Source organism: Pholcus phalangioides, unplaced genomic scaffold (assembly GCF_987345545.1).
Source record: "Pholcus phalangioides strain wild (caught in Gottingen) unplaced genomic scaffold, Ppha-v1.0 ptg000015l_1, whole genome shotgun sequence".
NCBI lineage: Eukaryota > Metazoa > Arthropoda > Arachnida > Araneae > Pholcidae > Pholcus > Pholcus phalangioides.
The window spans coordinates 19321956-19334744 of record NW_028301608.1 but is presented as its reverse complement, the minus strand read 5'-3'; the positions used below and the strand labels follow the sequence as shown (position 1 = coordinate 19334744).

Sequence of the window (12789 nt, the reverse complement as noted above, 5' to 3'; positions counted from 1 at the left end):
CAGAGTGATCTCGAAACTACTACAGAGTGATTTCTGAACACATTTCGAGTATTTCATTTTAATTAGGACCATACCCCCTCTACGACGAACTGTGGATAAGATAAAGGCCGAATTAGGACTTACAGGACGCCCTGTATATCTACGTTAACAACATTTTCTTTCCAAGATCTAAAAACCATAGCCTAAAATCTGAACCCCTCTAGGGGGAGGAGAATCACTCCCCGGGGCTAGATTTTGGTTTCGCGTAAAATCTTACATTATAAAGTGGGAATTATATCTCGATAATCACTGAGTTTCTTTTTACAGTTCAAGATGTCGTTAAAGCTGATTTCTTAATTGTTTTACTTTAATTTTTTTTTACATAAATATTAGGTGTGCTTTGTTTCTTTTTTTTTCAAACCGAGCATAACTTCGGTCTATCGTTATGGGCAATTTACTACCGAATGAGTTATGCCGAAAGTGTGAGTGTGTGACCTATCTAATAGTCTGAGTATATATGTAGTGTTGCGTCTGATTTCTCAATACTGCCATCTATATATCATATTGTAGGTGAAGTAGGATGATTGAATATTTGTAAAGTTGTAGGCGTTTTGCTCTCTTTGACGAGTCTTTTTTTCACCCGACCACCACTGTGGTACCGGTGGGGTTCGAACACGGGTCCCGGCATCTACATTCTAAATACATACAATCAGAACACGCATTCCGATATGTACTAATTCGTTAGGAATTGCGTAGAGGAATCTACGAGATGCATGTACGGTTAAGTAGTAGTAATAGTATCGATTAGTAAGGGGCAACTCCAGGTTGTGGTGTCGCAGGGAATTTTTCTCTGAGAGGGTTGTAAGTAAATGGAATAGCTTACTCCCGGGGATCATGAATTCGAACTCAATTGACACGTAGAAAAGGAAATACGATAAACATATTGGGATAAATCAAGAAGCTATCTATACAATTAGATAAGAATTCTTATAAGAATCCTTTTTATGAGCAATATATTTTAGCATAATCATCAGTTTTTATTAGTTTTATTATAGTGTGCATTAGTTTTTGTGTGATAATTGCTCTTATTTTGAGTTGCTGTATTTTAGCTGTGTTTGACATCGCTATTTCTTATGGGCATCTTTTTTCAGCCACTTCGTTGGGCCTTTTGCCTGTTGTGGCCTTTATATATTTTTATTTTAAAATAAAACTATTTTCCCAGAAAATATGAATATTCACGCTTAAGGACATTGAACTGATGCATAGGATATACAGGAAATGTGGTTTAATGATCAAACAACACATACGGATGCAGCTTTCTTCTTTTACTGCAAGTAGGAGATACGATGTTTGTAGGGAGAGATTTTAAGGAGAGATCAGGAGAAAAGAAAAAAAAAAGTCCTAAACTCAGCCACCAGAGGGAGAGATAATCGCCACTGAAAGATCCCAGAAACCAGCGGCGGCGGCGGCAGTGGTGGTTGGTGGTGATCGAAAAAGACACACAAGGAACACATTCAAAACACACACACACACACAAGACGGCAATGGCGGCTCCATTCGCGTTGTTGCAGCATCATCAAGCGCTCATCGTTATAGTTGTGATATGCATCGCCTTCAGTTCATCAGCACCTCCCGGAAAGTCAGATATATGGACAGACTCATCATCGATGGACTTTGAAGATGATGACGACGGCAATCCCATCGTTTGGCAAAACAACAATGCCTTCGACTTGGACGGTAAAAACAATCATAAATAATACAAAACGAATACGTATTCTATTGCATGTCGATTCGACGGAAAAAAAATTGCATGCTGATTTCATATACTCTTGTTATTTATGTGTATGCGTTTATAAAGATAATTTGCATGACAATCAGTGTCTGTAATGTGTAGAGTATAGAGAAGGAGGGAGAGGAGAGATGGATTTGCTTAAAAAGATAATCTATTTTTGGGATGATGAGAGAGAGCAACAGCAGCAGCAGCAGCATCTGGAACTTCCATCCCGATGGTTGATTTCGTAATCGCGGAAACGCTCTCGATTCTTGCCAAGTGCATTTTTAAAAGAACGTTTCTTTTGGAGAAAATGCAAGAAATCTTTAAGCACATAATACATGCGTGTCTTCAAATGACTGATTTTTTGTAGGCGTGCTATTTAACACATAATCACAAAATTTTGCGATTACATAAGAAAGGTCTCAAAGGTGTTCGTTTCTTTTTTTTCTTTTTTTCACACAGCACATAATTATAGAAATTGGTTGATTAATGTTAAATCTGGGTAACGCAGAGACCATAATAACAGTTGGTGTTCCTGATAGTTAGTCCCTACACGACCGATCCTTCGCATTTTTGCAATGTGCATTCGAGAATTACAAATAGAATGGCCACAACTGCCCATCTAATTAACTGAAGAAAACAAAAATATGGATGTCAAAAAAAAAATTTCAGCAACCAAAAAAAACTATGAGAAAAATACAATACAAGCACAAAGACCACAACAGGCAAATTACCCAACGAGGGAGCTGAAAAAAGATGCCTCATAAAAATATAGATGTCAAATATAACTAAAATAAAGCAACCCAAAAAAGAGCATATATCACGAAAAAATGAATAATTAATGGTAAATAATACACTGATTATGGTTGTTTTATTCTAAGTAGGGATAGCTTCTCGATTTATCTCAATATGTTTACCGTACTTCTTTTTAAATATGTCGATAATACGGTGATCTCTCATTTGAACACTCTCTCACTTATACGTTTCTCTCAGTTATAAGACAATGTCCTGCAATCCCGGTCAGAGATATAGGTTAACAATGCTATCCACTTATATATGCCTCTCTCACTTATGCGTCTCTTTTTTTCCTTGTTCTCTTGCACCGTCACATAAGTAAGAGATCACTGTATTAAGAAATCATTGTTGTCCTTATCTAATCCCTGAGATGTGAAGCGGAGTCTTTCCGGTCTTTCAATATGAATGTCTTTATCTAATTACGGACAGCCTCTCTCGATTCATCCCGTTATACGTATACTCCTTTTTAAACGTATCAATTGCGGTAGAATTCAAAATACACCCGAGGGTAAACTATTCCATTTATTCACATCCCTGTCAGAGAAAAATTCCCGGTGACACAACCTAGAATTATTTCTTATCAATCGATACCGGTGTCCTCCTGACGAAGCACTTTCTTTAAGAACATAGCGATGGAAGTAGAATAGAGTACCACATTCTGTCGTAGAAGTTCCTCGGGCAGTGTCGGTCTCCATCATGGCATGAGCTAATTTCCCAAAATATTCAGATACATTAACAGTGTGCAGGGGGAGTTCACAGAAGGAAAAAAAAGTGAGCAATTTTTCGTTGCTGTTTGTCACCATTTTACCGAATATAAGTCTACTGCTGTCTATTTTTGCGACCGCAAGCGATACCGAATAAAAACCATTATCGTATATCTAATGTTGCAACAATAAATAAAAATCCCGAAACTATTCTAATTGTTTGTAAACACCTTGTACATACGTACTTACATGGAATAATTATGTTTTATAGACACTAATATAGTGAATATAAAACTCATGCTACTAATCCACAATTGGAACTTGTAGTTCCACACAATCAACTTCACTACACACCAACTCCGCGTATATCACTATATGCAATTTATTGTCGTTTGGGTTGGAAATGAAGGCGCCATCTACCGATGGTCACCTCAAGCTCATTAGAGAAAATATCTATATACTTCTCCCGGATCGAACCTAAGACCTAAGGTGATATTCACGGAAGTAAACGAGCATCTAACTGCCACGTCATTCGGGCACAATTAACTCTGATATTTTCGAAGTATTTTAACGTCATGAAATTTTCATGTTTAAAAGAAGTTATATTTAATATAACTTTTTTAAACAAGTAATGATGGTGAGCAAATTTTTGGAGCAAAAATGTGGCTTTAATTTATATTTTGAATAATTGAACTGCTGTATTAGAAGCATAGTAACTGATTATTTATTATTGATTCACAATTTATTCACTGGAGACATGGCATTCTCTGAATGTCAGCTAAGTTGTAGCAATTAATTCGCATTAACGCAGGCATCATACTGTACGCCTGTCCCTGCCCAATCTAACCTCGGTATTTCCAAAATAAAATTGTCATTCTCACATTGTACTATCCAGTGCGAAAGCCTCTTAGCTCTTTGAGACCTTGCATGCACAAATGTGGTGGTTGCTGTTTCCTCACTGTAGAATTTTTTTCTTTTGACCTCAGGGAGTGAAGCCCTGGCTTAAAGGATTGCGCAAATTTTGAGTTAGAATTATTGTGAATATGAACTTTAGGCTTTATGGTGGCTTCCAGGAGAAAGTGCCTCCGGGGAAAGTGTAATTTATTACGTAAGATTTAACAATAAAATTCTCTGGAAAATAGTTATATGTGAAGATGAATATATCTTGCATCATCATGGCTGAAAACATTTGAACGAAATGAGTTATTTCTTCCCCAAAAAAATAAATAAATAAAATAAAAGTTTGAAAAAATAAAGATTTGATGACATTTACGTTTTCAATGTATTTTTTGATTGTCAAAAATGCAAAAACATTTTGAAAATTCCAAAAAATGAATGCTCGGGTCTAAAGGTCTAGACTAGGGAGTCTCTATTTGGGAGGCTTTAGCTACATATGTTTCACGTGCGACGTGCTTAAATAAGGCTATGATTATTAGGCCATCCATATAGTGTGGTTCTAGAGAATAAAATGAATTTATATAAATAGGTTTTCACACACGTTTGTAGAGATTGGAGAACCGTAATTTTTAAAGATAAAAATTTTAATCATGAATTAATTCTCCGTATAAAATTTAGTGCTCATAAAAAATTCAGTCCTCTTGCAGTAAAAAAAAATAAATCGATATTAGACAGATCACATATGGTAATGGCAGCAGCAGCAGCAGTGGAAAAGTAATGGGTTCAAGTTGAGCCCCCGTGCGCTTTGCAGAATCATCATCGACCGGTCTGGAATTATGAGTGCTCCCAGTTGGATAGGATAAGTGCTCTTATTACTTCTACATTGCTTCTTGAAGCGCTTACCTTTTCTTCTTTTTTTTTTTTTTTTCCTTTCACCAGTCGGTATAGTTACTAGGACAACGTGCATAAAAAGAGAGAGAACCACTCTTGGAGGTTATATTTCGGAGCAACAGAAAGGATCAATGCTGCAAATACCGGAAGCAACGATGAACATTAATAAGGAAAGGCAGAAAAATATGTAACTATCGATTCGATTCGTCCCCCTTATCACGGAAATCCCAATGAGAATTCTACCATAAAAAATGATTGTTATACGTAAAGAACCAATATACACAGAAATTCAATGGGACTCGTAATGTTTCGTGGTGATCTCTCTCTCTCTCTCTCTCTCTCTCTCTCTCTGAACTTCACGAATTTCATGGGTTCAGTGTACATAATCGCAAGAGTTGTACACGCAGGAATTGAAAATTTCGATATCTTATTTAGAATAAAAATATAATGTTAATTTTCTACCCGTATTTAATGCATAATAATAATAATCTAAATAATTAAAGGCTGGATGCAAGAATTTGAGGGGTTTTTTTATTGGTGCCATCTATGTTGCTCAATTTAAATAGGTTTTTTTTAAATAATTTTTTTTTAATTATTATTTTATCCCTAATTATTATAAAAAAAATTTACTTGACATAATGCTATTGTTGTACAACAAGTTTTTAGAGCAGCGTTTCTCAAATGGGGCACCTAGGATCCGTAGGGTTTTCCGAGAAATCGCTGTGTAGAAATAGGTGGAATAGTGATGAATGATAATAATCGGTAGTGAGAAATAATTATGGATAGCAGTAAAGTATTTATAATGTTGTAATAATGTGGATATTTTTCCATGAGTAGAAGGCCCGGTAATACGCACGCCTAATGGGGTATAAATGGGTAAAAATGAATCGGTGAGCTATTCACGGCCCGGTTTGACTGATATCAGAACCCGGCTGTTGAGAAACACTGCCCTAGATCATACATACTTTCCAGGCGATTCCTAAAACATCTATGTAATTTCAGAGGTTTCCTAGAGTGTTGATATATTGTTTCAATACAGGGTGCATAGAAAAGCCCCTTTATCGTGGAATAACTCGCTAACCGTTGATTCTAGAAATATACTTCCAGCTGGGGAAAAGTATTCAAACAACACGTAGACCTCACATACGTCATTCATATTTCAAAGGGTTGGTATAGTTATTAAAATAAAAAAATTAACTTTTACTTTTTATTTGGTCACCTCGTCCTGAAACAATTAGAAAATTGTCGTCCTGTCTCCCCCAAGTCTATAAAAAATCCATGTTTCTAAGTGCAATATTCGCTGAGTTATTCGGATTCGAAAATCACTGAAAATATGGAAAAGAACAGCATAATGAGCTTGTCCTCTGGTTTATACCGTTTTTTCCTCTCATTTTCAGCGAGACTTTTGAATTCAAAAATCTAATCGCCGTTTTACGAATTCGAATACCTCAGCGTATATTGCACTTAGAAACATGGAATTTTTTTGCATTGGCATCAAAACGGACAGGGCAACAACTTTGTAATTGGGTTTTGAAGCACACGGGGACTGTATAAAAAGTTGGTTTTTTTTATTTTAATAACTATGCATGAATTACCCTTGAAATGTACCCTTGAACCATGAATTACATACCTGACGTTACATACGTCATACATACGTCATTACATACACGTTATTTGGAAACTTTTTCTAGTTGGAAGTACGATCAATGGTTCGCCAGTAAAATGTCATACCCCTGTTTACTATGCACCCTGTATATACAGCATATAACGCAGGGTTCTCGACATTTTTTGACTCGCAGAGCCCTTTTTGGTGAAAAAGTTCTATGGCGGAGCACCTATGTGAAGGCACAAAATATAAAATTTCTTATTTTATGAAGTAATAAAATTGCTTAGAAAGTTTTTATTTTTGAGAGGTTCATTTTAAAAAATTTTAATTAAATTAAAATTACCAAAATAAAATTATAAAATTATTTTTTATCAAATGCTAAAACTTTTAATGTGTACTATTTTTGAAATGATCATTTATACTACGCAATGAACTCTTAAATAGGTTTATTACAAATTTAAATAACCATCATATTGATTAACACAAACTAAAGCTTCTAAAAAAATTATTACAACTTATTTTGATATAGAATTATACACTTTTATAGTTAAAAGAAATTACTATTTACGATGTGGCAGAACTAAAAATACTTAAAAAAATTGTTTTTACATCGGCTTTAGCTTTTAAAATCAATTTTAGATTATCTTACAAATCCATAAAAAAGAAAATTCCGATTTGGACACACTTGACCCAAAATTTGGATAGCATTCTTTTATCGTCTTTTTACGTGTTCGATAATGGAAAACACTATGGAAAAAACACTGGAAATATTCCAAAATACGATTTTTGATCAAGAAAAGTGTCAAGGGATATTGTTTTAGACTACAATGGAGATTATAAATAAATAAAAATATAAAGAGGGGAAAAAAATTTTCCCGATATCGATACGATTACAATATTGATAAAATAAATGTAAAAAAATAATAAATATGGAGAAACGCTATTTTTTCAAAACTGTAATGCTTGGGAAATAATATTTTATAGTCAAATTTTTCAAATAAACCTCAGTTTAATAAAAAAGATCATACCTTTAGAGAGAGAGGAAGATAATTTTTTAAGCTCAATATAATTGAAGTTATGAGTTATGTTAGTTTTTAATTAAATTTTAGTGTGTACATAACTAATTTGCGCTAGAATTTACTAAAGTATTTCAATAATTTTCATATCGATGTGTTTGAAATTAATTAAATTGTAAGATATTAATTTGATATTTTAATATTTTGGCTCAAATAGCGAGAATTACTTACTATGAGTTCATATAGAGTTATAGAACATTCGATATAACTTTGATATTATTTAATGAATATCGTGAAGGAAATTTCTAAAAATTTTATTGTTTTTTATTTTAGAAATTTATTACTTTTGAAAAGAGAAAAATAATTTCCAGACACGATGTTATCATCCGGTAGCTAGTTTTTTGAAGACTATGAAATCAGAGAACCAGGACTTTCTACTTCATCCGATATTTGTTCAAAATATCAAATAAATAAAATGTCGTAGCAAATGCGCTTTCTCTCAGTGTTGCAAAAATCCAACTTTAAGGTGCAAATGTCACTCGATATCTGCTTTTAGAAAAAAAAAAGTGAAAGCGATTGCCGGTTTTTCACGTCTGACTTGAAAGCTGGATGGCAGCATCTAATTATACATCAGGCTTACATACAGTATATGCACTCTTAAGGTTACCAGATTGAGAAAGAGGAGGATGTCTGCGCGGGCACCCTTAGTGGCGTCACCTATCCCAATTTTCGCAATAGATGGTGTCATTATTCCGACTAACAAAACCGGCCACAACAATAATTTTTCCCAACTCTAAAATAGAACTGCTAAAAAAACCAGAGAAACAGAAAAAATTCTGGGAATTCCGGTGCCTATTGTGTGTGGTGACTGCGTGTGGGGAGAAAAAACACAAAAACACTCATATCAATGAAGAAATATATGTTTCAAAGTGGAGAAAAAAAAGATTTCCCAGAAAAAAAGAAAAATAGTTCTGGAAACCTGAAAAGGACAAAAGGGTTAATTTTCCGAAACGTAGGTGAACGCTTGAAATAACAAAAAAGGAGGACGGTTGGTAACCCTACTCTTAAGTTCCCCAAAAACACAGTTTCGGCTTCACTCTTCAAAGTAGGGGCATAAGCCGGGGAAGGGGTCATGTAGGTACAAATTTTGAGGGCCCTAAAAATTTTGCTGTCTTTTTTTTTTTTATTAATTTACGAGCCTTTATTTGCCTAAGCGAGAAACAGGCCCAGTAGTACGTACAGTACCATGATATTTCTTTGTTTTGCCTTATATTTCTATATTTGCCATTGCAGGCGACGACGTATCCCTAAATCGGTCCCCCGAGACGTCACGGAAAAGGTGGATCGATGACGACGATGGCCTCACTTCTTTACTACAAGATGTTGAAGACGACGATGACGACGACGACAATCAAATCGACGATGGCGGTGACGAGTCCATAGACGGCGACGAAGACGATGGCCAGGAAGAAGAATTCGTAATAGAGGGCGTGGATGCCGCTGATGCAGGCAGTAACCAAAAATCTGAATCTACGAAGGACCTGATGGACGACACATTGAAACTGAGGCACGGTCGTCATTCTCGTCACGATGAAAACGACGAAGAAGAAGGCGATGATTCGGACGACGAAGATTTCGCAGATGCGGGGAATCTACAGGCTATGGACGAATGGCCGAGTGAAGAACAAGTCGCACCTCTCGGGACATTCAATGTAGTTTCATACAAGGACGACGATGACGGAATCGATCAAGACGACGACGAGGATAATTACGACAAATCGGATGAAGACGACGACGAATCAAACGATGCATTTGCCGACGAAGACGAAAAAGATCAAAAAATATTCGAAGATCGTGTTTTGATGTTCTAAATTTTAAAAGATTTCGTTAATTGTATTTTGTGTCTAGTTTGTTTTTTTTTAATGTGATTTATCATCGGAACGTGATGTCTTTATATTCATGATCAGTTTGTTTATGGAATGTATTTAAAACAAATTCTGTGAGGCAATTAGAAATTTGTTGATTACGAAAACAAATTTTCAAACAAACAAAACAAAACAATTTCTAAAAGTAATAATATTATCATGAACTCTTTTCGCGCTTATCAACCCTCCAAAAAAACCGTTTGAATTTTATCATAAAGTTTAAAAAAAAGTTGAAAAATCAATCAAATTTATATCTTGAAATCGAAACATATCCTAAAGTTCATAAGATATATACAGTGCAAAAAGAGTTTCTAAATGCATATTTAAATCAAAATGCAGTATTTTATGCAAAAACTCTAACTTATATGACAAAAAAAGTTCGGAAAACCACCATCTCTCACCAAATAGGTTGCTAGTTATCGGAATATTTACAGCAAGAAAATTGTGAATTTCGGAGAGAAGTAAACAGCTAAACCAGAATTCTTTAACCTATGGATCGCGACCTAAACTCAAGTCGTGGGGACTCCCGAGATGGGTCGTACAAATTCATTTGCCTTCTGGTTACAAATCCATTTGTTGCGCCAGTGGGAGTTTTAACGATTCGAGTGGTCTGGACTGGGACATAAACATTTTTCTCAGGACCCTCTCGAATGGCCCCGTTCAAAAAGACAAGTCAAAAAATTGAATTTTTGAGTTATGCACGCCATAGGAACGGTGGAAAATGCCTCTGCATATTGCAAAACAGCAACAACTCCGAACTGTGTGTAATACGCTCTCTACCGCAAATAAATCTGAGCCGACTCCTACTATGAGTTCCATACAAAAGGAATCTTTAAAATGCAGAAATCTCAAAACGGAATTTTGAATCGCCTTCTTTGAACCTTTTGCAGTCTACATTATATATTTTTGAGGGCAGTGGCGTCGGAGTCGCTCGAGCACCCACTGAACAAATTCAGAAATCAAAATTTCGTATATAAAAATCAAGATGAGCACCCACAATTTCCGAATACTTCCGATGTCCCTGTTTGAGGGGGGTAAGTTGGTAACCAAAAAAGCATAACACCATTACAGAATGCACAAGAATTCTAAAGAATATATTTCTAAAAATATGAGCATTCTACCAAAATTAATGAAGATTCAAAATTGATTATAATTCGAAATTAATGAAAGAAATAATTCAGAATGTATGAATGAAAAAAATAATTCAGAATGTATGAATGAAAAAAATAATTCAGAATGTATGAATGAAAAAAATAATTCAGAATGTATGAATGAAAAAAATAATTCAGAATGTATGAATGAAAAATAATTTCAAAATATATATATAAAGCTTTCGGTAATTTGTGGCTTGTTTCATTCCAGGCCCTTTTGCCCCAACCAGTACCACTCTAGAGATATCTTTAGTATGGCGTTGCTCAGCCCCCCCCCCCCGTTAAAAATTCAGGCATCTGCCATTTTCACTTCAAAATATTGAACACAGATGGCAGCACCAGTTTAACACGAAGCAAACATGACTCTGATAACATAAATACGTTAGGGCCACGCATATATTTATACACACAGCAATACGTTCCAGCGTGTATCGATTCGTTAGAAATTCTACATAGGAATCTTTAAATGTTTATATGAGGTGCGTGTTTTACGGTTACGTAGTAGTACGCCCACAAGCTAAGATGCCACTGAATGGTATTACTAATTTTGAAAACCAAAAATTTTGTTGACGAGCAACATTCAATAAGCATTTTCAAATTAAGAACAGGCCCCTGGGTCGCGAAATTGATCGTGTTGTTGATTTTGGGTCGCGGCTATAAAAGGTTAAGAACTCCAGAGCTCTAAATACTACAGGCATTACAACTGAACATGACAAATGTGTAAGTTGAATATTTATAATATCAAAAAATTATACAAATTATCATCAACTGTGATTTCAGTGACGATGATGAATTGAAGTAAGATCTATTGTTAAGTCGGGGTGGTCACAGAAATATGGAAAAATACAGAAATTCCCGTAAGATATGGGTCATATGGTATTTCGACTTCTATGTATAATTTGTTAAAGAACTACAAAACTAAAGTATTAAAAACTTTCACAAAATTCCACATTTTTTTTTTTTTTTCAACATGGACTGATTCTTCTTCTAACAGCGTTTTTCATCCGTATAAATGGAAAGTAATATTGTCCATCAAGTATGAAATTGAGTTTCGCCCAAGCATGTAATAGATACTCTGTATACAGTGTTTCAACGCGAGTCATCAATCATGGTCTTGGCAGCTCTTCCTTTCATCCAACATTTTTGTTTAATAAGTTTTCTTTTTCTTATACACACACACACATACTGAATGTTCACATTACTGCTTTAAAAAAAAAACCAGCAAATTGAAAATCACGGAATTTCCACAAAAAAAAAAATTTGATTCTTTTAAATGTTTTCTTGTTCTTTATATGTATTGAACGCATGTTATTTGTAAAGTTTGATGCTGAATTTGAAGAATTTTTCGAATGCACTAATGTCATAAGAAGAAAATTTTTTTTTTGAAAGAAATTCTTTCAATCAATATTGTGGTGAAATGTAAATATTGGGTTAATAATAATAAAAAACAAATGTTGATTCAGTGTTTTCTTCCATATTTCACGTGATTTAGCATAATCTGACCAATTTTATATCAACATTTTTAGTATAGTGTAGTGTCTTAATAATCCTTGGATTGACGAAAACTCGGAATGTCCGAAAAGTAATAGAAAATGACTTTTTAAGTGTCGGGGGGGGGGGGGGGGGAATCCTACTCTTGCCAATCCTAAAAAAAGATTCATCTTTGCCTAGCAGTTATTCAAATGAAAATTTCCAAATGGTTTTGATTTTTCTCTACAGGAGATATTATCAGTCAACTCACGTATACGTGTTAGTGATGCACCCGCTATTCTAGATATCGTTTGCTAAACTGTGCTAGTTGATTTCACCTGAAATTTTTGACAAGAAAAAATTGCATTTTGCTGCAAAAAAACGACTTAATTAGAAAGGAAATGCTGTTAATTAATACGTGGAAACTAATTTTCTTTTAAATCATGCCTATGGATGTATAATTCACTAATTATTTATCATTATATGTTCGACATTCATTTGATAGCAGTGTTCTGAGCAAAACTCGGGCTACTTTGCCCCACCTAAAAAGTCGTTTAAAGCAGCCCCGAAGTAATTATTTT

At 34.7% G+C, this 12789-nt stretch overlaps 1 protein-coding gene across 1 annotated transcript; it reads left to right on the top strand.

Moving 5' to 3' along the window:
• The first annotated feature begins 1423 nt into the window (after nt 1–1423).
• LOC149075620 (uncharacterized) lies at nt 1424–11707 on the top strand. The gene is made up of 2 exons (XM_089243106.1): nt 1424–1716; nt 8956–11707. Exons 1-2 carry the CDS (start codon nt 1524–1526, stop codon nt 9531–9533), a joined length of 771 nt encoding a protein of 256 aa, XP_089099232.1. The 5' UTR covers nt 1424–1523; the 3' UTR covers nt 9534–11707.
• The last annotated feature ends 1082 nt before the right edge of the window (nt 11708–12789 follow it).

Coding starts and splice junctions, on each gene's coding strand:
- LOC149075620 (XM_089243106.1), top strand. CDS start 1,524: ATGGCGGCTCCATTCGCGTTGTTGCAGCATCATCAAGCGCTCATCGTT. Junction 1,717..8,955: donor CAATGCCTTCGACTTGGACG/GTAAAAACAATC, acceptor TTGCCATTGCAG/GCGACGACGTATCCCTAAAT.